Here is a 27,497-nt window from a genome sequence, read left to right as displayed (position 1 = left end):
CTAGGTGCACACCTTGCAGTTTCCCAGCCTAAACACCCCTTTACCTGTAAAATACTCCCCACAAACCATATATTCCTAGAAAGTGCACACCTGCAGCTATTCATCGGCGCCATCCTTTCCTTCATACATGGAGAATTGCGGGCGCAGCACTCCGAAGAAGTTTACGGTTTAGCCGGAAATAAACAAAAAAATGGAGACAAAGTGCGATTTCTCCCCAAAATAGCCTTGAAAACTACAAAAAACTACTAAATATCAATCTGCAACTTGTTCTGAACAAAACGATACCACACATGCAGGGGTGCACCTAGAGACGCGGCCTCCAAACACCCCAAAACAGGGCCAATACAGAAAGGCAATTTCAGCTGGAAAATTTGGGGCTGCGCTCTAGGTGCACACCTTGCAGTTTCCCAGCCTAAACACCCCTTTACCTGTAAAATACCCCCCACAAACCATATATTCCTAGAAAGTGCACACCTGCATCTATGCATTGGCGCCATCCTTTCCTTCATACGCGGAGAATTGTGGGCGCAGCACTCTGAAGAATTTTACGGTTTAGCCGGAAATAAACAAAAAAATGGAGACAAAGTTCGATTTCTCCCCAAAATAGCCGTGAAAACTACAAAAAAACTACTAAATATCAATCTGCAACTTGTCCTGAACAAAACGATACCCCACATGCAGGGGTGCACCTAGAGACGTGGCCTCCAAACACCCCAAAACAGGGCCAATACACAAAGGCAATTTCAGCTGGAAAATTTGGGGCTGCGCTCTAGGTGCACACCTTGCAGTTTCCCAGCCTAAACACCCCTTTACCTGTAAAATACCCCCCACAAACCATATATTCCTAGAAAGTGCACACCTGCAGCTATTCATCGGCGCCATCCTTTCCTTCATACATGGAGAATTGCGGGCGCAGCACTCCGAAGAAATTTATGGTTTAGCCGGAAATAAACAAAAAAATGGAGACAAAGTGAGATTTCTCCCCAAAATAGCCTTGAAAACTACAAAAAACCTACTAAATATCAATCTGCAACTTGTCCTGAACAAAACGATACCACACATGCAGGGGTGCACCTAGAGACGCGGCCTCCAAACACCCCAAAACAGGGCCAATACAGAAAGGCAATTTCAGCTGGAAAATTTGGGGCTGCGCTCTAGGTGCACACCTTGCAGTTTCCCAGCCTAAACACCCCTTTACCTGTAAAATACCCCCCACAAACCATATATTCCTAGAAAGTGCACACCTGCATCTATGCATTGGCGCCATCCTTTCCTTCATACGCGGAGAATTGTGGGCGCAGCACTCTGAAGAATTTTACGGTTTAGCCGGAAATAAACAAAAAAATGGAGACAAAGTTCGATTTCTCCCCAAAATAGCCGTGAAAACTACAAAAAAACTACTAAATATCAATCTGCAACTTGTCCTGAACAAAACGATACCCCACATGCAGGGGTGCACCTAGAGACGTGGCCTCCAAACACCCCAAAACAGGGCCAATACAGAAAGGCAATTTCAGCTGGAAAATTTGGGGCTGCGCTAGAGGTGCACACCTTGCAGTTTCCCAGCCTAAACACCCCTTTACCTGTAAAATACCCCCCACAAACCATATATTCCTAGAAAGTGCACACCTGCAGCTATTCATCGGCGCCAACCTTTCCTTGATACATGGAGAATTGCGGACGCAGCACTCCGAACAAGTTTACGGTTTAGCCGGAAATAAACAAAAAAATGGAGACAAAGTGAGATTTCTCCCCAAAATAGCCTTGAAAACTACAAAAAACCTACTAAATATCAATCTGCAACTTGTCCTGAACAAAACGATACCCCACATGCAGGGGTGCACCTAGAGACGTGGCCTCCAAACACCCCAAAACAGGGCCAATACAGAAAGGCAATTTCAGCTGGAAAATTTGGGGCTGCGCTAGAGGTGCACACCTTGCAGTTTCCCAGCCTAAACACCCCTTTACCTGTAAAATACCCCCCCCAAACCATATATTCCTAGAAAGTGCACACATGCAGCTATTCATCGGCGCCATCCTTTCCTTCATACGCGGAGGATTGCGGACGCAGCACTCCGAAGAACTTTACGGTTTAGCCGGAAATAAACAAAAAAATGGAGACAAAGTGAGATTTCTCCCCAAAATAGCCTTGAAAACTACAAAAAACTACTAAATATCAATCTGCAACTTGTCCTGAACAAAACGATACCCCACATGCAGGGGTGCACCCAGAGACGCGGCCTCCAAACACCCCAAAACAGGGCCAATACAGAAAGGCAATTTCAGCTGGAAAATTTGGGGCTGCGCTCTAGGTGCACACCTTGCAGTTTCCCAGCCTAAACACCCCTTTACCTGTAAAATACCCCCACAAACCATATATTCCTAGAAAGTGCACACCTGCAGCTATTCATCGGCGCCATCCTTTCCTTCATACATGGAGAATTGCGGGCGCAGCACTCCGAAGAAGTTTATGGTTTAGCCGGAAATAAACAAAAAAATGGAGACAAAGTGAGATTTCTCCCCAAAATAGCCTTGAAAACTACAAAAAACCTACTAAATATCAATCTGCAACTTGTCCTGAACAAAACGATACCACACATGCAGGGGTGCACCTAGAGACGCGGCCTCCAAACAACCCAAAACAGGGCCAATACAGAAAGGCAATTTCAGCTGGAAAATTTGGGGCTGCGCTCTAGGTGCACACCTTGCAGTTTCCCAGCCTAAACACCCCTTTACCTGTAAAATACCCCCCACAAACCATATATTCCTAGAAAGTGCACACCTGCATCTATGCATTGGCGCCATCCTTTCGTTCATACGCGGAGAATTGTGGGCGCAGCACTCTGAAGAATTTTACGGTTTAGCCGGAAATAAACAAAAAAATGGAGACAAAGTTCGATTTCTCCCCAAAATAGCCGTGAAAACTACAAAAAAACTACTAAATATCAATCTGCAACTTGTCCTGAACAAAACGATACCACACATGCAAGGGTGCACCTAGAGACGCGGCCTCCAAACACCCCAAAACAGGGCCAATGCAGAAAGGCAATTTCAGCTGGAAAATTTAGGGCTGCGCTCTAAGTGCACATCTTGCAGTTTCCCAGCCTAAACAGCCCCTTACCTGTGAAATACCCCCACAAACCATATATTCCTAGAAAGTACACACTTGCAGCCATTCATCTGCGTCAACCTTTCCTTCATACGCGGAGAATTGCAGGCGCAGCACTCCGAAGAAGTTTACAGTCTAGCCTGAAATAGCTAAAAATTGCCATGACAACAGAAAAAACCTACTAAAAATCGATCAGCAAAGAAAGGATGGCACCAATGAATAGCTGCTTGTGTGCAGTTTCAAGGAATATATAGTTTGTGGGGGGTATTTCACAGGTAAGGGGGTGTTTAGACTGGAAAACTGCAAAGTGTACACTTAGAGGGCAGCCCCAAATGTATCTATTTCCCCTGTTTTAGGGTGTTTGGTGACCGTGTCGTTAGGTGTACCCTTGCGTGTGTGGTATCATTTTGTTTGGGAGGAGTTGCAGATTGATTTTTAGTAGGTTTTTTTCTTCTTGGTCATGGCAATTTTGGGGAGAAATCTAACTTTGGCCCTTCCCCCCCCCTTTATTTCATGCTAAACTTCTACGGAGCACTGCACCTCCAATTCTGCATGTAGGAAAGCAAGGATGGCGCCCCTGCATAGCTGCAGGTGTGCACTTTCCAGGAATATATGGTTTGTCTGGGTATTTCACAGGTAAGGGGGTGTTTGGGCTGGGGAAACAGCAAGGTGTACACTTTAGAGTGCAGCCCCAAATTTTCCAGCTGAAATTGCCCTTGTGTATTGGCCCTGTTTTGGGGTGTTTGGAGGCTTCACCTCTAGGTGCACCCCTGCATGTGTGGCATTGTTTTGTTCAGGATCAGTTACAGATTGATAGTTAGGAGTTGCTGTAAAAACTAAAAAAAAAAAAATAAAACTGCTAAATATCAATCTGCAACTTCTCCTGAACAAAACAATACCCCACATGCAGTGGCATAACCAATAGAGGAAGCAATCCCCATGGTCGCGGGACCGGGGAAAAGGAGGCCCGGTATAGCTTGTGAACTGGGGAGGGTTGTGGACAGAAGCGTGCACCAGACCCCCCACTAATAAAAGTTTCAGAGTGCCCGATGCACACATCTGTCCGCAGCCCTTCCTGTTCGCTTGGGGTTGTGGGCAGGATCACATACCAAGTCCACAGAAAATTTTACTTGCGGGGCCGGGCAGGCCTGGCACATACTTGTTATGCCACTGCACAAATGTAGGGGTGTGCCTACAGACACTGCCACCAAATACTCTAAAGCATGGGCAATAGCTACATTTGGGGCTGCACTCTAAGGGCATACCTTCCAGGTTTGCAGTCTAAACTAACCCCCTTACCTGTGAAATACCCCTATAAAGTATATAATCCTTGAAAGTGCAGACTTGCAGATATTCAGTGGCCACATTCTTGCTTTCCTACATGCAGATTTGTGGATAGTTCTTTGTAAAGGTTAACGGTTTGGTCTGAATGAAGAAAAAAACCTCAATTACATTTCGCTCCAAAAACCCAAACACAAGCAGCAAAAACCTACGGAATAGATACTGAATATTCTACTTACCATTATCTGTTTAGTGGAGCATGTTTGGACCCTTTTGTTTGATCTGTACTCTTCAGTAAACCGACACAGCATGGCAATATGTGGTGTGCCAATCACAATTCTGCAAAAAAGATGAATGGCTACACAAGAACAAAATATATATTACCCAGAAATAAAGAATCTGAACTGAAAACTCAAGGTCAGCTTTCAGTGCAATCAAGTGGCCCGTTGCTCTCAAATAATCTCAGTTATACATTTAGTACAGTACTGCTACTATCCATAATCAAGAGAAAAACTACAGTTTGCATTTAGCCTAAACTTTTGAAATGCAAACTGTTACCAACTACGGGCAAAACAGGGTTTTGGTTGGCAGTTGAACAAAGAAAGTTATGAAGTGCATATCACTTTACAAAAAAAAGCAGAAACCAATACTAACCAAAATTCCAGGTAAACCGAATATACTAGTAAAATCCGAAATACCAATATACTCAGCAACTGCACTCAGAGGGAGCTTATGTGGTGTCAGTAAAAAAAAAATGTCTTTGTGGCATCAGAGAGATAAAGTCATCAGCAGGTGAGATGAAATGATCTCATGGAGTCATCACACACCACAAGTTTTTGGGCGCCCTTGTCCATCACTGAACACCTCATTTGGCTACACCCCCCAGTGTGATCTATAGCCCTAGGGACATTTGAGGTAAAAGAAAATACAAAATTAAGAACATAAAATGCTATGAATGCCCTGAATATAAATTTTGCACAAAGCGGGACACCAATTCTTAATATAACGCCAATCAATACACACCAACATACAAGATCATTATTAGTAGTGCAGCTCAGTATGGTATATTTCAAAACACGGTTTGAAACATAACCCGGGGTTGCGAGGGCACTTTGGGCAATAGTACCGTGTATCTCGTCTGATACCCCTTTTGCGGCACACCTTGCAGGCTTTCTGGGCAAACTTTTTACCAGGTGTGGGTGGAAGCGTGTCTATGAAATGCTTTCCTATCAACCTGGCTACATTGTCACTTGCTGGCATAGCTGGCATCTCTGGCCCGGCCTCCTCTGTACCACAAAACAACAGGGCAGGGAGTATCTGCTGCTGGTATTTATAATAGGTCAATTTTGGGCCTGGTACTGCTGCCTGATATACAACATATGAATTTCGGAGGGCCATTTGGATCAAGTAGATGCCAACTTTTTTGTACCAGGCCGTTGTTTTGCGGGTGGCATTATAATAGTGCTGGAGTTGGTCAGTTCTATCAACACCACCCATATGTTTGCTGTATTCCTTGCAACAGCGAGGCTTGATTTTAGGGGGCCTACCAACTCTATGTTCTGTGATTACTGACTCATCGTGGATTGTTGTCAGCATGAAAACGTTTCTTGTGTCAAAATATTTGATGGCAAGGAGCTCATCATTTCTAAGGGCATAAATTTCTCCACGGTTCAATTTTTTCTCGAGGAGATCCCTGGGCAGTCCTTTACGGGTACGATTTATAGTGCCACAGGCTGGGGTATCCAATGAATATAGGGCTCTAAACAGTGGGATACCCGAGTAAAAGTTATCCACATATAAGTGGTAACCTTGGCCCAGAAGGGGACAGATGAGCTCCCATACAATCTTGCCACTGACAGTCAGGTCAAGGGGACAACCAGGGGGATCTAATATGGAGTCTTTCCCTTCATAAATTAAAAAAAAACTTGTGTACCCAGAGCTGCTTTCGCACAGTTTATAAAATTTTATCCCATAGCGGGCACGCTTGCTTGGGATATACTGCCGGAATTTTATGCGCCCTTTGAAAAGGAGAAGCGATTCGTCTATACAAATGTTTTGGGATGGGGCATACACTTCTCTAAAGCGCTCGGACAGGCTATTTATAAGGGGCCTCAATTTGTGCAGCCTGTCATGTCCGGGCTCATTGGGGGGTACAGCAGTGGCATTGTTGTTGAAATGCAGAAACCGGAGCAGTAGCTGATACCGGTTTCTTGGCATTGTGGCAGAAAAAATGGGGATGGACAACACGGTAGTGCTGTCCCAATATGACTCCAAAGAATTGGCTTTTATGAGACCCATGGCCAATGTGAGTCCCAAAAACCTCTTCAACTCATTTACATCTGTTGGATGCCACGCACGAGCTTGAGCATACCTTGGCAGGGGATTTTGGACAAGGTATTGCTCAGCGTATAAATTTGTATAGAGGACCATATCCTGTAGGATGGCCTCTGTCAAAAACAACTGAAAAAAATCAATCGGTTGAAAATTCCCAGTGTCCACCTTAACTCCAGAGACTGCAGTAAATGGGGGAATGGCAAGGGGGAAATTACCAGGAGGCCCCCACGCAGGCTCTCCTCCAGCTGCAGCATCAGCCCTATTGCCCTCTTCCTCATCCTGCACAACCTCCTCATCTACCTCCATGGGCTCCTCCAGAGCACTTACCGTGCCACTACTATCCCATGACTCCTCAGTAGATGAGTCACTCTCTGATCTAGGAGGCACATACTCAGAATCGGAGTCGCTAAACTCCTCTGAGCTGGATGCCATGCAGTATGCAGCAGCCTCTTCTGCGGAAAACATTCTGGCCATTTTTAAGAACAATTTTATTTGCACGAACAAGTAAACTGAAATGGCAAACTAAAAAAATTAAAGCGATAACACCGAAACCACTAAAACACCAAATCAATCAAATCAATGTAATAAAACAGAAATTCAAGATTCAAGAACTAAATACAGAATAGCAAATTCAAGATAAAAGGATCAATGAAAAACTGGGACAACAAAAGCAAAGATGAGGACTAGAAAAAAAAAAAAAAAAAAGCACACACACCAGAATATAAACAAATCTGACAGTAACCCCTTGAACTCCCTGCAAGACAAAGAAAAGAACCAACCACCAGAACCCTCTGGAAGGCAAATCTGGGAAAGAATGAGAACCTAACCCCTGGAACCTGTCACTATTCTATGCCAATCAATAAATAAAAAAAATACCAGTAACAATCAAAAATGAATATGCAAGAACAATTTTTTTGGCACGAAGAAGTGAACTGCAATAGCAAACTAAAAAAAAAAAAGAGAAAAGCAATAAGAACACCAAAACCACTAATATAACCAAACTCAATCAAATCAATGTAATAAAACAGAACCAATTCAACTACAGATTCAAGATCTAATACAGAACAGCAAATTCAAGATAAAAGGATCAATGAAAAACTGGGACAACAAAAGCAAAGATGAGGACTAGAAAAAAAAAAAAAAAGCACACACACCAGAATATAAACAAATCTGACAGTAACCCCTTGAACTCCCTGCAAGACAAAGAAAAGAACCAACCACCAGAACCCTCTGGAAGGCAAATCTGGGAAAGAATGAGAACCTAACCCCTGGAACCTGTCACTATTCTATGCCAATCAATAAATAAAAAAAATACCAGTAACAATCAAAAATGAATATGCAAGAACAATTTTTTTGGCACGAAGAAGTAAACTGCAATAGCAAACTAAAAAAAAAAAAGAGAAAAGCAATAAGAACACCAAAACCACTAATATAACCAAACTCAATCAAATCAATGTAATAAAACAGAACCAATTCAACTACAGATTCAAGATCTAATACAGAACAGCAAATTCAAGATAAAAGGATCAATGAAAAACTGGGACAACAAAAGCAAAGATGAGGACTAGAAAAAAAAAAAAAAAGCACACACACCAGAATATAAACAAATCTGACAGTAACCCCTTGAACTCCCTGCAAGACAAAGAAAAGAAAAAAACCAACCACCAGAACCCTCTGGAAGGCAAATCTGGGAAAGAAAGAGAACCTAACCCCTGGAACCTGTCACTATTCTATGCCAATCAATAAATAAAAAAAATACCAATAACAATCAAAAACGAATATGCAAGAACAATTTTTTTGGCACGAAGAAGTGAACTGCAATAGCAAACTAAAAAAAAAAAGAGAAAAGCAATAAGAACACCAAAACCACTAATATAACCAAACTAAATCAAATCAATGTAATAAAACAGAACCAATTCAACTACAGATTCAAGATCTAATACAGAACAGCAAATTCAAGATAAAAGGATCAATGAAAAACTGGGACAACAAAAGCAAAGATGAGGACTAGAAAAAGAAAAAAAAAAAGCACACACACCAGAATATAAACAAATCTGTCAGTAACCCCTTGAACTCCCTGCAAGACAAAGAAAAAAAAAAAAACAACCCCTGGAAACCTCTAGAACTCTGGCAGGCAAATCTGGCAAATAAAAAGAAAAACCTAACCCCTGTAACAGCAAATTCAAGATATAAGATCAATGAAAAAACAAAAGCCAAACAGCAACCCGCAAATAAATATGCAATACAATGAAAAGCAATAAAACAGAAAAGTGATTATAGATCAAAATCACTAGCAAACTAATAAGCAACCCAATCAAGAACAGTGAAGAATAAAGCACAGTGAAGTAGAACAAAGAACAAGAAAAAGAACAAGAATAATACCAAAGAACAAGCAAATGCAAGTAAATGAACAGAAAACTAAAATGCAATAAAAATAGACAATGGAAAAAAACAACCCCCAAAAATCCCAGCAAGCACACGTATGAAAGCAATGAACAAAAGGAATACAGTTAAACAATTCAATGCAAAACTGAAATAAAATAATACAATACAGTAAAATCAATAAAATCAAATGAATTCAATAATAACTTTGCAAACTTAGAAAAATACTAACAAATACAAGTTTATGGCAAGGTAAAGGCCGAAAAGGCAGAATAAAATAAAGGCAAAGTAAAAAAAAAAATAAATCACACTTACACAGTGCAGGTATGTGTGTGTAAGGTGTGTAAGGTGTGTGTAAGGTGTGTGTAAGGTGTGAGTAAAGTGTGAGTAAGTGTACAAAAATCAGAAAAAAACTAAATCTGTAAAAAAAAAGTCAAATTAGTCAAAAATGTACAGAAAGTGTATTGTGTGAGTGTTGTAGTTGTGCAAGTGTGTTACCTGTTGTAGATCAGCGCAGATCTCACCAGCACAGTGAAGTCTTCAGCTGCAGCAGCTCCACGATCCTCCAAGTGCGCAGTGGAATGCGTGGGTGTCGCCTGGGGGCCGGAATTAACTGCCCCAGCAAATCCCATGTGACTTTGACGTCACAGCTGGGGGGGGCCGACGAGGGAGTAATCAGATCCCTAATGCTCGTTGCCTAGGGGGATCGCACAGCCCCTGCACCCTCTCTGCACCTTCTGATTTTTATTTTGTGCAGAGAGGGTGCTTTTTACAAACGATCTCCCACCCCCCTGCAGATCCCATGTGACTGTGACGTCACAGCGCGGGGGGGCAGCGTGGGACCCATCGGATCAGGTAGGCTCGTTGCCTAGGGGGTTTAGAAGCTGCTGCACCCTCTCTGCACTTGCGATTTTGATTCTGTGCAGAGAGGGTGCGTTTTTACTAAAGAACGTAGCTCCTACGTTCTTGGCACATAAAGCCTTTTTAACCAAGAACGTAGGAGCTACGTTCTTGGCAGGGAAAGGGTTAAATAGTTAAGTTGGATTGAAATAAAGGCCAAAGTCCGTCAAGTTCAACCCCTCCAAATGAATCCCAGTGCACATACCTACGCACAACCACTGAAACTATTTATACCAATATCTATATTCATTTTAGATTTTAGTATCACTAGAGCCTTGAATATTATGCTTGTCTAATAAATCAGCCAAGCCTCTTTTAAAGGTGTTAACAGAATCAGCCCTCACGACAACATCCAGCTGGGCATTCCACAACCTCACTGTCCACACTGTAAAGAACCACTTATGCTCCTTCAAATGAAAGTTCTTTTCCTCTAGTCTAGATTTATATATTAATGTTACACTGTGGCCTGATTGCTAGTATCTGGTGACCCCTGAACAAAAATGTTACAAAATTAAAAAACAGAACTATAATATATGAAGATTAAAAGTCTAAAGATGGAGTTGTGATCTATGTAAGATGGTGACTGTGCAGCTGCTGGTCCTTAAGTGGTCTCTGTGGAGCAAACCTAGTACCAGGTAAATCATGTGGAGACAAGCAGATAAAGCTACCGATAAAGGTGGGAGAAGTCAGAGAAAGCTGGAGAAGCCTGGTGTCGTGAATAGGCAAGAAAGGAGTTGAGAAATCAAAGGTGAGTAGATGTGTATCTGCAGATACCTGTGATGGGAAGTCATAAAAAGAGCTACCACTTAAACTCGCTTCCTCCTGTACTAAGCAAACGGGTCACAGCTGTTGCTCGATGATCAATATGGCTTGGAAAAAGCCTCTCTGTCTCTGGTGAGTCAAATTTCAGATGGTGAATCCAAGTCTCTGGTAAGCAAAGAATTTCCGGTGTCCGAAACTAAGTTAATAGCTTTGCTAAATTTACTTAGAACTGATATTCAAACAGGTATAAAAGAAATGCTGAGCATTCTACTGAGATAAAAGAGTTGGTTGGCCACAAGGATTGTATTGATACTAAAATGCAAGAACAAGCTCCTAATAAGTTGGTGGGCCAGTATAAAAAGCTTGAGATCTCACATAAAGCATTAGAAGGCAAAATGGCAGATTTAAAAGATAGAGGCAGACCCAGTAATATAAGGCTTAAAGGGGAGCCTAAAAAAATTAGAATGACTAGTTACTGGATTATATGCTTAGATTGATAAAAGATGTTCTGCCACCTGAACATAATTTAACAGTGGATAGGATAGGAAAAGCAGTTAGTGGGTACAGTATATATATTTCAGAATGTCACAGCAATAGGTTTTGTAATTGGTATGTTTTGTCTTCCAATAGAATGTAGTGGTAAAATATGGGTTTAGCATTACATGGCCATTGCTATTTAAATGGGAGATGATGATTAAAGTTTTATCTATGAATGTTAGGCGATTGAAACCCCATTTGAAGAGGTGTAGGGCCCTGAGAAGGGTGAACAAATTAAAGGGCATGTAAAGTCTAAAATAGAAGGCTAGAAATGCTGTATTTTGTATACTAAATATAAGCATGAACTTACTGCACCACAAGCCTAATCAAACAAATGATTTATGCTTTCAAAGCTGGCCACAGGGGGTCACCATCTTGTAACTTTGTTAAACATCTTTGCAAGACTAAAACTGGCCATAGACGCAAAGATCCGACCATACGAATCGAGGATTCGTATGATATTCGGACCGTGTGTGGAGAGTCCCGACATTTTTTATCTGGCTGGGATTGGTCGTTTGGTCGATTGGACAGGTTAGAAAATTTCTGTCGGCTGCGGGTAATATCTCTGCGTCTATTGCCGATCGTACGATTTTCAGAGGGAGACTTTCACTAGCTTTGTCGGACATAACTATCGTATGATTGGTGTCAGGGGCAGAACATCGGCTGATCTGTTCTTACTACTTCTGAATGGTAAGACTTTATATTTAGTGGCAGGTCGGGAGATGGGAAAGTCTGATCGTACGTTGATTCGTACAATCGGATCTTTGCGTCTATGGCCAGCTTAAGACTGTGCACATGCTCAGTGTGGTCTGGGCTGCTTAGGGATAGTCATAAACAAAGCTGCTTGAGTTCTGCATGGCTGGGAAGTAAGGTGGAGTCTCCCCCTGCTGTTCATAAGTATGATTGTTTCCCTGCTCAGCAGTTAGGGACCATCTGACAATTCCTATCCACAGCAGTAAATGAAGGGAGCATTTCACTGCATACAGTGAGGTTTCTTATAAAAACGGTAAACATTTTTTAATTAAAGTATATTGGAGATAGGTTTCTTTTTCATTTTAAATGAATTAAATTTTACATGCCCTTTAAAGGTAGTATGATTCCTGAAGACACATTTTCTAAGCAGAATCCAAGGAGTTTTAAAGCTAAAAAAATGTAATTACACTTATAGCTAATATGCTTGCTTTTGAGGAAATAGTACAGACCCCTCTGGTAGATATAGCATCTTGATATGCAAAGTTAATAATCTGTTAACTAATTTTGTATGCCCCAAATACACAGCAAACAGCCTTCTTTGATGATCTTATGAAACTGGTATGCAAACACAGACAAGATGAATTGTTGATTGTGGGGATTTTATTATGTCAAATAATGACAAACTTGATGTATGCTGAGATTTCAGTTATAAAGTTAAGTATTATTAGTGCTGCTATACAGAAACATGCAAAAAAAAAAGAATCAGGGAGTGGGATATACATGATGCATGGAGGATGAGCCACCAGGAGGGAAAAGATTATACTTTTTTTCACATTCATATCCTGTAAAATCAGATATGTTATGGTATATTCATTTAATTAAATTCTATTGAGGATAAAAAAGCAGAGTGAAATTAATAATTTAACTAGAGAATAAATGAATTAAGAGATTAAGGAGAAGTTGAGTAAATATACCTCAAGGCAGACTGAATATAGCTTAAAGTATTATGGATAATGGAGCAGACACTCTGTTAGTTTAACAATTAAACGTCTACACGTTAGGAGCTACATAATACAGATTTTGGACCAAAGTGCTGCTAAAGTTCAGAATCCAAAGGGGATTGTGGATGTATTTGCTAAATGTTAATCTAGTCTCTATAAAGTTATTTAAAGTTAGACTCAAATGCTGTACAGTATATCCTAAAAGTCAAGCGATGAATTTTATGAATTTCGTACGTTTGTTTACTTTGTGTTGATTTGATAGATTTTTCAGCTTTAGTTATGCCTATTAATGAAGAAGAGGTGATAGAGTCCCTATCCTTACATAAAGCCCCATGGATTGCTGGACTAACTGCAAAATATTATAAAAATATTATTTAAGGGAATATAATATTGACTCCTCGTTTGGTGAAATTTTTAAATTTTATGATGGAGAAAAAAAAAACATTACAAGAAGTATTAACAACAGTTTTTACTCTTATTCCGAAGGCAGGTAAGGACTGGTAATAGGCGAATTTCTCCCATTTCGAAAATTTTGCGAAACTCAAAAATTGATGCCCGCGTCATTTTTGACGCCATCGTTAAAGTCAATGGGCGTCCGAATAGTGTTGACATGCAAAAATTTTTGACGATGGCAAATTTTTGTGGGACCAGGTAGGATTTGTTAAAAAGAGCAGGCTGCCGATTCCACTATAAGAGAACTGAATTTAATCGATGTATCTGACCATTATAATCAGCCAATGTTACTTATTTCTTTAGGCATTCAACCGCATTTCTTGCATTTATTTACAGAATATAAGAAAGAAATGTGCTTTTCTTGCCTGTTTTATGGATTCGGTAATGGTTTTATATTTAAATCCAGTGACAGTGGCGTCCTACTCAGGTTTTCAATCAGGTTCACCATTCCTAATGGCACTCTGCATGGATGCCTGATATCCCCTTTAATATTCAATCTGGTAATGGAGTTGTTAGCTCAAAATTAAACAAAATCCAGAGATAAAAGGCATTAGAATCCATGGACAAGAGCATAATATGTTTTTTGCAGATGAAGTCTAAATATTCTTAACTAATCCTGATAAGGGACTCCTGACATAACAAAGTATATTGAAGGATTTTGGTAGGTTATCACTTTATACAGAAAATGCTTCCAAGACACAAATCCTGCAAATAGGCTTTACAGCATTGCAAATACAAAAGTGGAAAAGACAATATAAATATGATTGGCAAGATTTGTCTCTGGGATATTGGGGTGTTAAACTGCCTAGGAATACTAAAGATACATTTAAATTAATTTTACACCATTTTAAACCAAATGAAGTAAGAAATAAAAAAATGGGGACAAATGCATATTTCATAGCTGGAAAAAAATGTTATTATTACCAAATATTATTTATCATTTTTGTATGCTCTGGTTAAGATACCTTATGGATTTATAAAAAAAAAGTAACATATACCGTACCTGTATTATGTACAAAGCTGTACACAAAGACTGTAATATCTCAATTATGAAGTAACAGCAAATTGAAAAGTGGAAGATGTGAATGTATATTTTTATACCCATGGTGAAGAGCTTCCACAGAATTCAATACCCACAAAATGTTTGTCTTTTATTAAATGCTGACACCATTCATTTCTAAGTAACTTGTTTTTCCCAGAGTGTTGCATATCTCCTGACTTGGCATCTTCATATTTGAGTGTCTGCACAAAATCTTCTAAACATAACAATATAACTAAAAGGAATATTGGAGAGCAGAAGTAAGGCTTCCCTGAAAAAGTATTCACATGTATGAAAATATGAAATGTGCTTTTCTTCTCAGATGTGAGAGTTATGGCTGGATACCCCAACGATGACAAACCACCTGCACAAAATCTTGATTGTTAAACAGGAGACCACAAAGAAGGGTTTAATTGTAAAAGAAACCTTTAAACATGTATTTTTTGATACATTTGCTCATAAGACCCCAACGTAACTTTTTATTTTGTCAGCTTTCACGATTCCTAAAATTCAAACTGGTCAATCCTGAAGGATTCTCGAAAGTTAAAATGTTTATTAATTATTTCCTGAGTCAGAAAAGTATTGATATTATTGACATTTATAAAAGTACATCAATGTGTAAATTTATGAAGAGTCAACTGTTTTAAGCTATTCCGATTTGGAAAGCACTTGTAAAAGAAAGCACATTGTGTTACATTTAACACTGTACTCTTCTATGGCACATTCTAAATCAGTAAAACTAATTTTACACCAAACTGGTAAATTTGACCAATTTAGTAAATTAGTAAAATAGGACCAGTTTTTATTTTAAAAAACAAATTGAGTTGTTAAATCAGCCACATAGTTTGTGTTATGCGTAATGGTATGTAATTATTACACAGTGTTGCTTATTTATAATGTCTTACTATTCGTGTTGAAGTTTCCGAATGGTAACATTTGCTTTGTTGTTGATATTTCTCCTTAGTACTGAAAATGTTAAAATGTTGTATATAGACGTATATTTTCACGCAATTTCTGCACTGAGATCTGGTATATTTAATGTAGCGCCTACAGCAATCAGTCTATAATGGCTAGAGTATTATTTTGAGCCCTTATAGTCAGTTCTGATAAACCCTTACTTTTAATAAAGACATGTTTTGCTATGTACCAGGGATTCTAGTAGAAGATTTTCTATCAGTAATCTAATTAGACTACTACCATTTTATTGCAGCATGATAAAATTCTGGTAAACTGCACAAACATCTGTTGGATAGAGAGTAGTAGTTGTTCTGACCTACCAGTCTCAGCTCTATCAATTTAAAATAAAAGAGGTTCTGTTGTATTGCTATATGTGGACAGGCCAGATGCACCATTGAAAATTCAAGAATTGCTGCAAAACTGTCAAAGTGTAAATTATTCACTAAATAATATAATTATATTTCTAACTGTCTTGATCTAATAATGCAACAATTTTGATTAACAATTTTTATTAAAATATGTAATCATATGTTCAATGACAAAATCACTAGCATAAAGTACAGTTTATTCTTTCCTTGACATTAAGCAAACTTTATTGATTAAAATAATTGGAGAGGAAAATTATGTTTGTCCAATAAAATGCTTAAGATTTATTTGAAAATCATTTGGTGATCTTTCTTTTGTATCTTTCAATAATGTGCATTAAGTATGTGACAGATACATAAACAATTTAGAAAAAAAACAGACTCACATTTATATGACAAACATTGGATGCTGGGTGTAGTGATGAGTCTCCAAGTTTAAGTAACCCAAGCCAACTAGGCAGGTATGGTTTGATGATTTTAAAGTAGAATTCGCTATTTAGCTGAATATGATTTCTACCATTTTGCATTAGTCACGCAGTAATTCTGCTTTGACTTGCTCCACAAATGACTGTAAATTGGAGACTTTTTTTTATGACTCAAGGGCAATTTTAATGTCTGATAGTATATGGGTGGAGCTAAGTGGAATACAGTTATTGGAAACATACAAAAACATATTATATTTTTACTTTATTATTGTCATTTCTAAATGTTTCCTGGTATGACAATATCTTTATAAAACAAAAGATAAAAAAGAGAAAATGTTGCTGAAAAGAAACAATAATCAGTTATTCAGGTAAAATTATACATGCAGTTGTATAACCTCAAATGGGCGATTTTTCTGTTATCATATCCAAAATGTCATCATCAATTGAACTTGCATTGCTTCCTACAAATGAAATTGGTTATAAAATTCCAAAACATGTTTCTTCTTTATCAAGAAGAATTTTTTTCCTTGTTCTGGAGGCAACAGACATGGATATTGACAATGTATATACACGTAGGTAACAACTAAAACACAACCTTTCTAAAAGTTCTTTTTAAACTTAAAACCAACAATAAAAGATATTTCCCCTTAAACTCACATCTATTTACATTTTATACAAATATGATTACCTTTAAATACAGTTCAGGTTGGCATATACCTTCATTGCCAAAACTATACATTTTTCTCTGCATAGTCAGTCCTCTTTTTTAAATATGATTTCCATTATGAATTACAGTTTCATAAAAGCTCATTATATGAATTTATTTGACCGGTGGCCATTCACTTGTGGCACATAGAGAAATTAGAAAACAAAAACAACAGCAGTAAAGACACATGTTCTGCTTCAGAATAATATGTCTCATCATGTGTTTAAAAGGAAACATTCATTTTAGGAGGCTGTTTAGAATGTTTATCTTATTAAATATTGTCTAGCATGAATAAATTCATTGGCAACAATATGAAAGCAATTTATACTTTTCATGTCTTGGACTGATCTTTATGAATATTGGATCCACTGGACGGAATGAATAAGAAAATACTCCCTTCCTTTCTATGTCATAGCAAGTTTTCTGTTTGTTTTTGTTTTCTTCAAGCGGTTGAAAAAAGCGACAAAGCTATACTCGAGTGGTGGAATGCCCATGGGGTAAATTAGTACTATTTTGGCCTCCACTAAATGTGTTAAAGGTATGCAGTGGTTGCATTCCTGTTAATGTATTTGGAATCATTGTTATAGTGTTTGGAGTCATGAGGGGAATGTCATCAGGAGACCTCCTCAGTGTAAGGGTGTAGTCAGGTGGACATGTTAGTCGCAAAGTATCATGTGCCTGGAGAGCTTCACATTCATGATCATGTTCCAGTTGTTTCATCTGTAATGACATTATTTCTTCATTTTGTATGTGAGCTATATCGTTTGTTGTATTCCTCTGTGGGCTAGGCCGTCGATGTGTTTCATGACGTCTCTTATCCTTTTTGTAGTATAAAGCAGCAAAAGCCAAAATATTTAAAAACAACAGTGATGCCCCTACAGCTATTGTAACACTTAATTCTGTGGAATAATCCCTTTTGTCTTCTGCAATAATAGTATTTTCACCCAAGACATTCTTTTGGGTTTCTTTAGGATTGTTTGCTGTTGTCATGGCAGGACGTTTTGTTGTAATCCTTGGTTTTAAAGGTGGGCGTCTTGTAACATGGGGATATGATGTCATGTCTGGTGGAGGTACTTTTGTGGTTGTCGAGACATACTGGAATATTTCATTGAGGTTGTGTAAATGTGGTACAAGTTCTAGCCAGAAAGCCACCTTTGTTGCTCTATAATGGTCTCTTACCCTGGGCTTCAAGCCAATGTGCAAATATAATTGGTCCTTTGGATCATATTTTGACCAAGCAACTTCTTCAAATCGATTTGGCTTTGTATGTATAAACTTTGTATCTTGAGGAACTGGCTTATTTGGATCTCTACAAAAATAAAAAAAGGGAGAAAACATAAATATACAGTTTAAACATTAATTTTATATTTGACTATTTGATACAGCGTCTCAATTAGTTGTTAGAAGTTACAAAAGATTGCCCAGTTTTGGCAGAGATTTTTTTTTCCATGAATCGTATGATTTTCTTTTTCTTTTTCTACAAAAAATTGTTGTGGCATAGTGGAAAGAAGGTAGGGCATGTACTGTATATGATATTGCAAAGTTTAAAAATACATTAACTGCTATGTAATTTCCCCTTTGGCTTTGTGCATTTTGGTGAAATTCCACCATTTGGTGAAAGTACAAGAGTCAAGAATGAGATCACAACACTAAAGAGCAATGTAATTACAGGTTGCTTAAGGCAAGTACTGCAGCCCTAGCATTCCTGCTCAACCAAATGAGCCTGTGTAAGTAAAAATGTAAAAATATATATTGTACAGTTAACAGAATCCAAATTGTGCTTGAATGATAGTTTTGATTAGAACTAATTTACCTATCTCTAGAATTCTACCATACAACTCACTAAAGTTCAGTAAACTACATGTTGGGATTTACAATATAGGACAATGATTTTTAAGAAAATATAATGATTTGGCTAGTTCATGATTTTGCTACCTAAATAAATTAGAGAAGATTTGCAACTTTTATATAAATGACAAACGTTTAGTATATTGGTAAACACAACACAAAATAATTATTTTTGTTAAGTAGTTTAAATTAAGGCTTAATGATCTTTTTCACTTGTTTTTCTGAAGTTGCTTATAGTACAGATGCTGCAAGGACATGTTAAAATGAGCTTATTATATATATAGACATTGTCTGTTGAAAAAGAAGCAGCACTCAGGATTTTCTTTGCAAAAAGGATATATTCAATCACATCACAGATGCTACGTTTCGGACAATACACTTGCCCTATCAAGCTTTACAAAACACAACTCACTCCACCTGATGTGTTTAAAGGGGAGTGTAGGAAGTTAAATCATCATTTCAGTGTTCGCTTGTCACTGCAACCATTCAAAACAATAATAGTACACAATATTTACAACATAGTCTGCTGGATACTACAGTTTCTTACAATAATAAATAAAGATCATAATCACGATTGAGGCCAGAAGGATATAAAGATCCCAATTTATTTATCCACCATTCTCTCTGTTTAAGTTTGAGTTCCCGATCACCACCCCTCATTAATGGTGGTATACTCTCCAACACCATGAATTTCAATTGGTCTGAAGTATGGGCTTTTTCTAAAAAGTGTTTAGATACAGGAAAGGGCATGTTCCCTAAATTAATAGATGATCTATGCTGTGAAATACGTGACTTCACCATCTGTGTGGTCTCAACTATATAGATGAGGAAACATGGACAGGTTAGTACATAAATTGCAAACTTTGTACAACAAGTGTAGTATCTCAGTAATTTTACTCTCTTTCCATTCCGGAGATTAACAAATTATTTTCCTTTAGAAACAAAAGGGCATTGGTTACAACTCAAAATTCGTACATGCCTGTCAATTTACCTCCCAAGAAAGTGGTTATTGTTGGATTTTTAGTTTTCAAATTGGAGGAAGTTACCGAATTACCTAAAGTTCTACCCCTATGGTAGGAGACAATGGGATTGGCCTTAAAATCTTGTATGTTTGGATAAGTTTTTCTTAAGATATACTAGTGTTTATGTAATATCGTCTCTATGGATTCACTATAATGTGTAAACTGAGTAACAAAAGATATGCGTCTATTTTGTGCAGAGCACCAGGTCTGTTTGTGTTGGTGAGTATGCTGAGGCATCCAACTACTTTATCTATCTATATATATATATATATATATATATATATATATATATATATATATATATATATATATATATACACATACATACACAGTATATATATATATACTGTATACATTAATATAATTTTTTTTTAACAAATTGTGTTATATGATTAATTGATTCAGAGATGTGCTTATAGCAATCATTGTATATTGATTACTAATGAAAATCATCTCCAAATTACTGCAATAGGAAATACTGCAGGAAATACGAAGACATAACTAGGAATATGGAATGCCATTCCTAGCAGTAATTCTTGTAAATTTCTGCTTGGAATTATTTAATCAAATGTACTCTATTCATAAAGGAATTATTGCTATTTTAGTAACAGCTAGTTTTATACAATGTTGACCATTTTGTAGTTGAACATGTTGAGGTCCATTTATTAAAATTAATTTTAGTAAAATTTGAGTTTAATCAACAAGGTTTAAAAAAACTCTATTCCTCTAAATGCCATGAAATGTTTAAAAGATACGAATATAATAAGCACAAATAAAAAACATTGAATGATCTGAAAAAAACCCCAAGTATCTCTAAAACCTCTTTTGGGAAATTTCTAGAAAAAAAATCCAAAAACCTCTAAAAGTTAACAAAAAAAGTCCCCAAAAGATCAGTGCAGCTCCCTTTGAGTTCTATCGCACTTCAACTGCTTTTACTTCCCGAAGTTTTGTATTAGAATTTTTCGTGTTTTTTTTTTTTGGTTAAAAGTATTTTGCACCTTATGAATTGCACTTAATACAGGGGTATACCTAAGTGGTAAGTTTTATTTTATTTCTCTATAAACAGTATAAGCTAATGTTGTTGGCTGTTGTTACAAATGCTAGACCCAGAATTACTATATTTTTATATACTTCTTACTGACCATCCCCTGTGATCCACTTATTTGGACACTTTTTCAAGTGGAAAATAACAGTCGATAAAAGGGAAGAAGTTAAAGAAGGCTAATGTCACATATGCCAGAGCAATAGCGCTGGTGGAGAAAATGCCACTACCATATATGACCACCAATGGCTAATGCCATTGACTGCATATGTGTCGGTAGACATATTTGCAAAATTTTACCCCTGAGAATGGTCATGTGAATTTCCGGCTATGGCAGTCCTATCCTATTTTAGTCAATAACACTTTTAAATAAGTGCCTGGATGTTTTAACTTTTAAAACTAGATATTTCTATTAGTATAATACAATGAAAATAAATACATTAAAATGGTTATAGTATCCCTTTAAGCCTCTGACTTGAGGCTTCACAAAGATTAAGTAAATCCAGTTAATTGAAAAATCAACTTTTCTTTCACTCTACAAGTTAGGCTAACATTCAAATGATTCCTATTAACCCATACTTTTTTTATTTACTACTGTCGGCTATGGATGTTTGCCCTAATAGAAGTTAAATGAAGAGTGTAGCAGAGTGAGGTGCTACAGACTGAGCAGCTGGGTCTCAGTTGGCTAATTAGTAGTCCTTAAAGCCTAGGCTGGTCAGTCTCGCAGGAGCTCTAAGAGAGACACAGACAGAAGTCTGGCAACTTGACATATTGAAGTCTGTGCATATATACACACAATTGCCTGCTGAGAGGTCTGTTAAATTGCTGCCATTGTGTTTTCGGTGAACTGTTATTGTTGCTGAAAGCTATTTTTGTTGTTAAAATTGTTTTTGGAAGAAAACTGCCATTCTTTTTCAACCTGCTTGCTGCTGGCTTAAATAAAACCATTTTTCTTTCAGAGACTTTTGCCATCCTGACACTTAGGGGGTTATTTACTTAACTCCAAATGCAAAAATCACAATTTTTTTTAAATTTTTTTAAAAAAAATCAGACTTGAAAAATCACAAATCTTTTGGAATTAATCAAAGGGCATGGAAAGTCTAAAATAGAATAATGCTAGAAATGCTGTATTTTGTATACTAAATATAAACATGAACTTACTGCACCACAAGCCTAATCAAACAAATAATTTATGCTTTCAAAGTTGGCTACGGGGGGTCACCATTTTGTAACTTTGTTAAACATCTTTGCAAGACTAAGACTGTGCACATGCTCAGTGTGGTCTGGGCTGCTTAGGGATCATCATAAACAAAGCTGCTTGAGTTCTGCATGGCTGGGAAGTAAGGCGGGGGCTCCCCCTGCTGTTCATAAGTATGATTGTTTCCCTGCTCAGCAGTTAGGGACCATCTGACAATTCCTATCCACAGCAGTAAATGAAGGGAGAATCTCACTGCATACAGTCAGGTTTCTTATAAAAACGGTACACATTTTTTAATTAAAGTATATTGGAGATAGTTTTTTTTCATTAAAGAAAGTAAAAATGGGATTTTATTTTTTGCCTTTACATGCCCTTTAAACCCAGAGGATAGTCTGAATCAGAAAATTGGGCATCTCTGACCTGTAGAGGTTGCATATAAGTCAATGGAAGAAGTTGTGCACTGGTTTTCGTGCCATTACCCAAAGATTTCAGGCAAAAATAGGTGTTTTGGGGTGAAAAATCTGAAAAAATAGTGAAAAACGGCTGAAAAATCCTGAACATTTTTTGAAAATCAGATTTTTTCCCGCAAAGCAAATGTCCTGACACCCATTGACTTTAACGCTAGCGTCAAAATTGATGTGGGCGGCAACATTCGTCCATCACTAAAAATAGGTCATTATGCCTTTCTACTCCAAACTGCAAAGCTACGCTAAAGGCAGCGGTTTTTATGACATTTCTGAAAATCGCCTAATAATATTGCAATCGGTCACATTTATCTCACCCAATTTCTTACATACAATTGTAAAACAACCAAAAATGCCAAGGGTTTACGGAACAGTTTGATGCCCAATATGCATAGATTTACCAAAGTATGTGGTATTTACGGACCCCAAATAAAAACGTGCTTATGAATCTTCACTCTGGCCAACTCAGCTGGTGAAAACAGAGCCCCGACTTTGCATTATGTGCCATAAGACCCCCAAACTGTAATAAGACCGCCAGAAAACCATATATTTTTGTAAAGCACATATTCTGACAGATCAAACAAAGTAAAATACATCTTTCTATACCAAAGCACCAAACAGCAAAACTATACTAAAGATACATAAGGAAAAATAATGCAGGGATAAAATTGCAATAATACCACAAAAATTGTGTAAATCAAAGAAATAACAAAACAACATATCCAATAGCATAATTAGTGGCCAAAGTAGATTATCTAATAGTTAAGCTGCCACATAAACAGTTTTTATGGGTAAAAAAAGAAAACACAAAATGGTAAAATGAAAAAGCAAGATACGTGATCAGTGCGATCATCGCCATCTGCTGCTTCTAAGTCGGTACTGCGACAATCCTGTCGCATGATTGACATGATAGCCCCCCAATCTCATTGCCCAGGGGGCTGTCGGTGCTGCCTACTCTCTGCAGAGGCGGCTTAAGCCACTGATGTAGAGAGAATAGTGGATTTCTGCAAGGAAGTACATTGTACGTCCTTTGCAGTTAAAGCTCCTGCCAGCACGTTTGCCGTATGTGCTTGGCAGGCAAATCGTTAAAGCATGTAGCAATGCAGCCAAAAAGTTTCTGCAAGAGTAACAATACAGTTTGAGAACAAATGTATTCCAGTAAAATAATGCATACCTCTGGGAAACATACATGACAGGTTGTATTACTTGAAAAATAGCACAGCAGCCATTCAGTTAATTAGTCAAATTAAATGTATTATTCACTATTCCATTGGCATATTGAGAAGCAATAAAGAACTTTTACATTTATCACACAATTAAAACCGTACCATAACATGTCACAATAGATTTACTTACTACAAAAATAAATTCAGGTTATTCAGCCTTTCCTTCAATTCTTTCTCATACCCATCCCGTGTACATTTTTAATTAAGATAAACATGTACTCAAATCGCATGTTATTGTAGGTTTAGTGACGTGTTAAACTGTGGATGTGTTACTCAATTCCACAGGTTCTAGACATTAGTGTTTATTTTATGCGGGCCTTTTATTAAAGAATAGATCACATATAGTAAAAATTATACCCAACACAGAATTGTTGTAGAAACGCTGCCCTATTAGTTCCTTTGTATACACTAAAAGTCCTACTATGCACATGCTACACCCAAAGATGCTCCACACTGATTCTTATCTTTAATTTGTGTCTAAGCAAATCACATGCTCAGTCTATTCAGGGCTGATAAAGATAAGCTCAGACTAAAGGATTGTTCACAATATACAAAACAGGAAATGATGTCAAATCATACTTGTCAAATAATAAAATAAAATAAAACATTTATCAAAAAAAAAAAATCTACAATTAATGAGACTTTAATAATCTGATACTGATCAATCAGGAGAGGCCTCTACCTGACTGTTACTTTGCTTGTTTATAAGCAGCACTGGGTTGCACATCTGATGTAATTATAAATATTTATGATGATTTGATTATAAGCCCTACAAATCTTGCTGTTTTTGTATTAAAAATATTTTCAAAAAAACTATCCAATCAAATTATTTTATTTTAATAGTAAATGCATTACATGGTCAACGATTCTTTAACAAACATTCCACAAGGTTGCAAAGAAAGCAACTTGATCTTAACCAAATGCTTTCTACAGAGCAGAACACATTTCTCTGCATATATACAGCACCTATTTTGTTCACATAGTCCATTAAATAAGCAATTGTGTTAGTGGATTTTATGGGTAATTATGAGACACCTTAAGGTTATGTTACAGTGAATCTTTTGGGAGTATTATACCATCCGTTTAAACTTTACTATATTACATTGTGAAATATAACTTATTCCTCTATCATTTAACCAAATGCCAATGCAATTTGAAATACTGGGTAGTGAAACATTAATTACTTCTCCTGTACTGCCAAAGTAAAACTCTTCATCTTACCATACAAAACAGAGGGTTTTTCCTAAGGTCTGAGATGGAAAAAAAAGCAGTAATGTTTTAGTTTTATGATATGTTTAAGTTCTTTAGAAATAGTAAGATGTGAGAAAAAAGTGGTAGCTGAGTCAAAGTGGAAGCTAAGTCAAAGGGGGAAATTCACTAAAAGGCGAAGTGACTAATGTTAGCGAAAATTCGCGAGCGTGACGTCATTTCAGGACTTCTCCAATTTACTAACGGGCGAAGGTGCAACTTAGCTAGCGAAGGAGATAGACTCTAGCGCTACATTGCACTGGCGAATGGATGTAACTACACAAATTCACTAAGATGTGGATTTTACTGAACGTTACCTCTTGCGCCAGATTTGCCTTTGCCACCTCAGACCAGGCGAAGTGCAATAGAGTAAATAGGCGTTCCTCAAAAAGTCCCAAAAAACGATGGCAACTTTTCAGTTTTTCAGGGTGATAGGCTGCAAAAGATTGTAATTTTTTTTAGGGTATCAGGCTTCCCCCCTACATTTCCTTAAATATGGCACATCAACTAAACACTGGGTAGGGCATTATAACAACTCTATTTTCTTTTATTAAGGTTCCCTGGGCTTGTGTAATGTAATGTATTTGCTGCAACATATACGTCCATTGAAATTTAACTTCCCGCCATATGCAAACTAGCCAATGCTAGCGCAACTTTGCTTTGCTTGCCAAATTAATACTAGCAAAACTTCGCCCATCGTTCGGCGCCCTGGACGCAACTTCGCATTTTAATGAATTAGCATTGTCCTGCCGATTTTTCGGCTGGCGAAGTGTGGCGATGTGAGTGAAGCCATCGCTGGTGACTTTTCGGAGGTTAGTGAATTTGCCCCAAGGTAGTATTGGAATGTAACTTTTCTGTTTATATGTAAATCAGCGGCCTTGTTATAAAATAAGGTTCTGGTTGGTAAAACCAACAACAGCAGTCAAATTAAATTATTTTCTATGGGGTGTTAAATCAGTCCCTCTAGTTTCTCTATAAATAGTCACCAAAATAGCAGATCTTTTCTTTAACCACTCAGACCTTTTAACATTAAGGGACAGATTTATTAAAGGGGACCCGTCACCCAAAAAAAATTATTCCAAATCCTATTTTATCATGTTAGTCAAGCAAAAGGAACTTTAATTACACTGTATAAATTATTTGAATATTGTTTCCATCAGTCTGGGAACTCATAATTATATTAACCAGGAAGGAGCCATTTTGTGGACACTGTTATTAAGGCAAGTCTTGTATCATCTCAGAATCTTGTTTATGCACCTGGGGACAGGGACACAATGTCCATCCCCATGCCCTGGTTACACAATTAAATCGTTAAGAGAGCTGAGGGAATGTGGAGAGAGCAGTGACATCTAGGAAGTGCTGAATGGAAAGTGAAAGTAATTGTTTGCCCCGCCTCTACGCCTAGGCATAGAGGCGGGGTAGGCAATATTTGATTGACAGCTGATATTTTTAAATGAGTTTACAACAGCTATGAATGCTTTAATAAAAAAAAGAACTTGGCTTTCATATTTAATTTAAAAAGGACTTTTATTACACAGATTTTTATGTCTGGGTGACGGGTCCACTTTAAGGTTTGAATTGTGTTTTCCATGAAAATTTTAGTTTCGAGTATTTTTTGGTCAAAACTCACATCTTCGTGTTAGGAAAAAACTCTAATTATTCAAGTTTTTTTTAAAAAAAATCTCCAATTATTCAAGATTTATTATGTCCCAACCCTGGAAATAGCTCAAATCCGAAAATATACCATCTAAAACCTGTCAAGGTCATGTAGGAGTCAATGACAGAGGTCCCTCAACCATTTGAAGATGTTAACAGCCTGCATGATGTTGGAGATTTTTTCGGAGGGTTTTGCCCAATAACTTTCCCCCGCCCCCCCGAAAACTCAATTAGAGTTTCAGGACTCAAACTCAAAGAATCTGGGTTTTGCCATTCGATTTTTTTTTTAAATAAGATACCATTCGAGTTTTCAATTTCAATGGAGGTATAAAAAAACTCTTAACACTCGACCTTTGCTAAATTACCCCCTAATTCAATGAATTGGATTTGTGCTGAACATGCAGTAATTGTTGCTTTAATTAAGAAATATGTATGGTTTCTTGTGCTAAATATGGTAAAATCTGAAATTGAGAGTCTACTTCCTGGTACATGCAAGCACAACTGATAAGCATCTGTATATTGAGCTGCTCCTTTTCTGAAAGCCTAACAAAGACTGCAGTGGGGGAAGGAAGGGGTTTATTTACACAATTAGCTTGTCAGTGAACTGCTTGAATGCTTTTATGTTCCTAATGAACTAGGAAGTAAAATGTGACTACATTTTATTTCTGTTTTTGCCCTGTTATAGCGCAAGAAATAACAAAAAAATGCATAGTGCTTAATTAAAACAATGAGCAAAAGTATTTTAAAATTAAAGGGGTATAATGAACCTTTTGCCGTGGCTATTAATTAATCCACAAAATTGTGTTTCTTGTCATTATTATTGATGAGGGAAACTGGACCATTTTGATC

At 37.4% G+C, this 27,497-nt stretch overlaps 2 protein-coding genes across 3 annotated transcripts in view; both read right to left on the bottom strand.

Annotated features, from left to right (window-relative positions):
* Nucleotides 1–3,967: 3,967 nt before the first annotated feature.
* Nucleotides 3,968–9,429, bottom strand: LOC121399871 (piggyBac transposable element-derived protein 4-like). Its single transcript, XM_041581733.1, has 2 exons — nt 4,630–9,429; nt 3,968–4,534 (listed from the first exon to the last, which is right to left on the bottom strand). Exon 1 carries the CDS (start codon nt 7,196–7,198, stop codon nt 5,432–5,434), a length of 1,767 nt encoding a protein of 588 aa, XP_041437667.1. The 5' UTR covers nt 7,199–9,429; the 3' UTR covers nt 3,968–4,534; nt 4,630–5,431.
* Nucleotides 9,430–16,018: 6,589 nt separating this feature from the next.
* The window catches only part of nlgn4x.L (neuroligin 4 X-linked L homeolog), a 185,475-nt gene continuing 173,996 nt past the window's right edge, over nt 16,019–27,497 (bottom strand). For both annotated transcript variants that reach the window (XM_018246159.2, XM_041581732.1), the window contains one exon: nt 16,019–18,253. In XM_018246159.2, the coding sequence (XP_018101648.1) occupies nt 17,413–18,253 (841 nt within the window). In that variant the 3' untranslated portion in view covers nt 16,019–17,412. The remainder of the gene's footprint in view (nt 18,254–27,497) is intronic.

Source organism: Xenopus laevis, chromosome 2L (assembly GCF_017654675.1).
Source record: "Xenopus laevis strain J_2021 chromosome 2L, Xenopus_laevis_v10.1, whole genome shotgun sequence".
Lineage (NCBI taxonomy): Eukaryota > Metazoa > Chordata > Amphibia > Anura > Pipidae > Xenopus > Xenopus laevis.
This window is presented reverse-complemented; position numbering and strand designations above follow the sequence as displayed.

Excerpts from the sequence above, each read along its gene's own strand:
- LOC121399871 (XM_041581733.1), bottom strand. The coding sequence starts at position 7,198 with ATGGCCAGAATGTTTTCCGCAGAAGAGGCTGCTGCATACTGCATGGCA.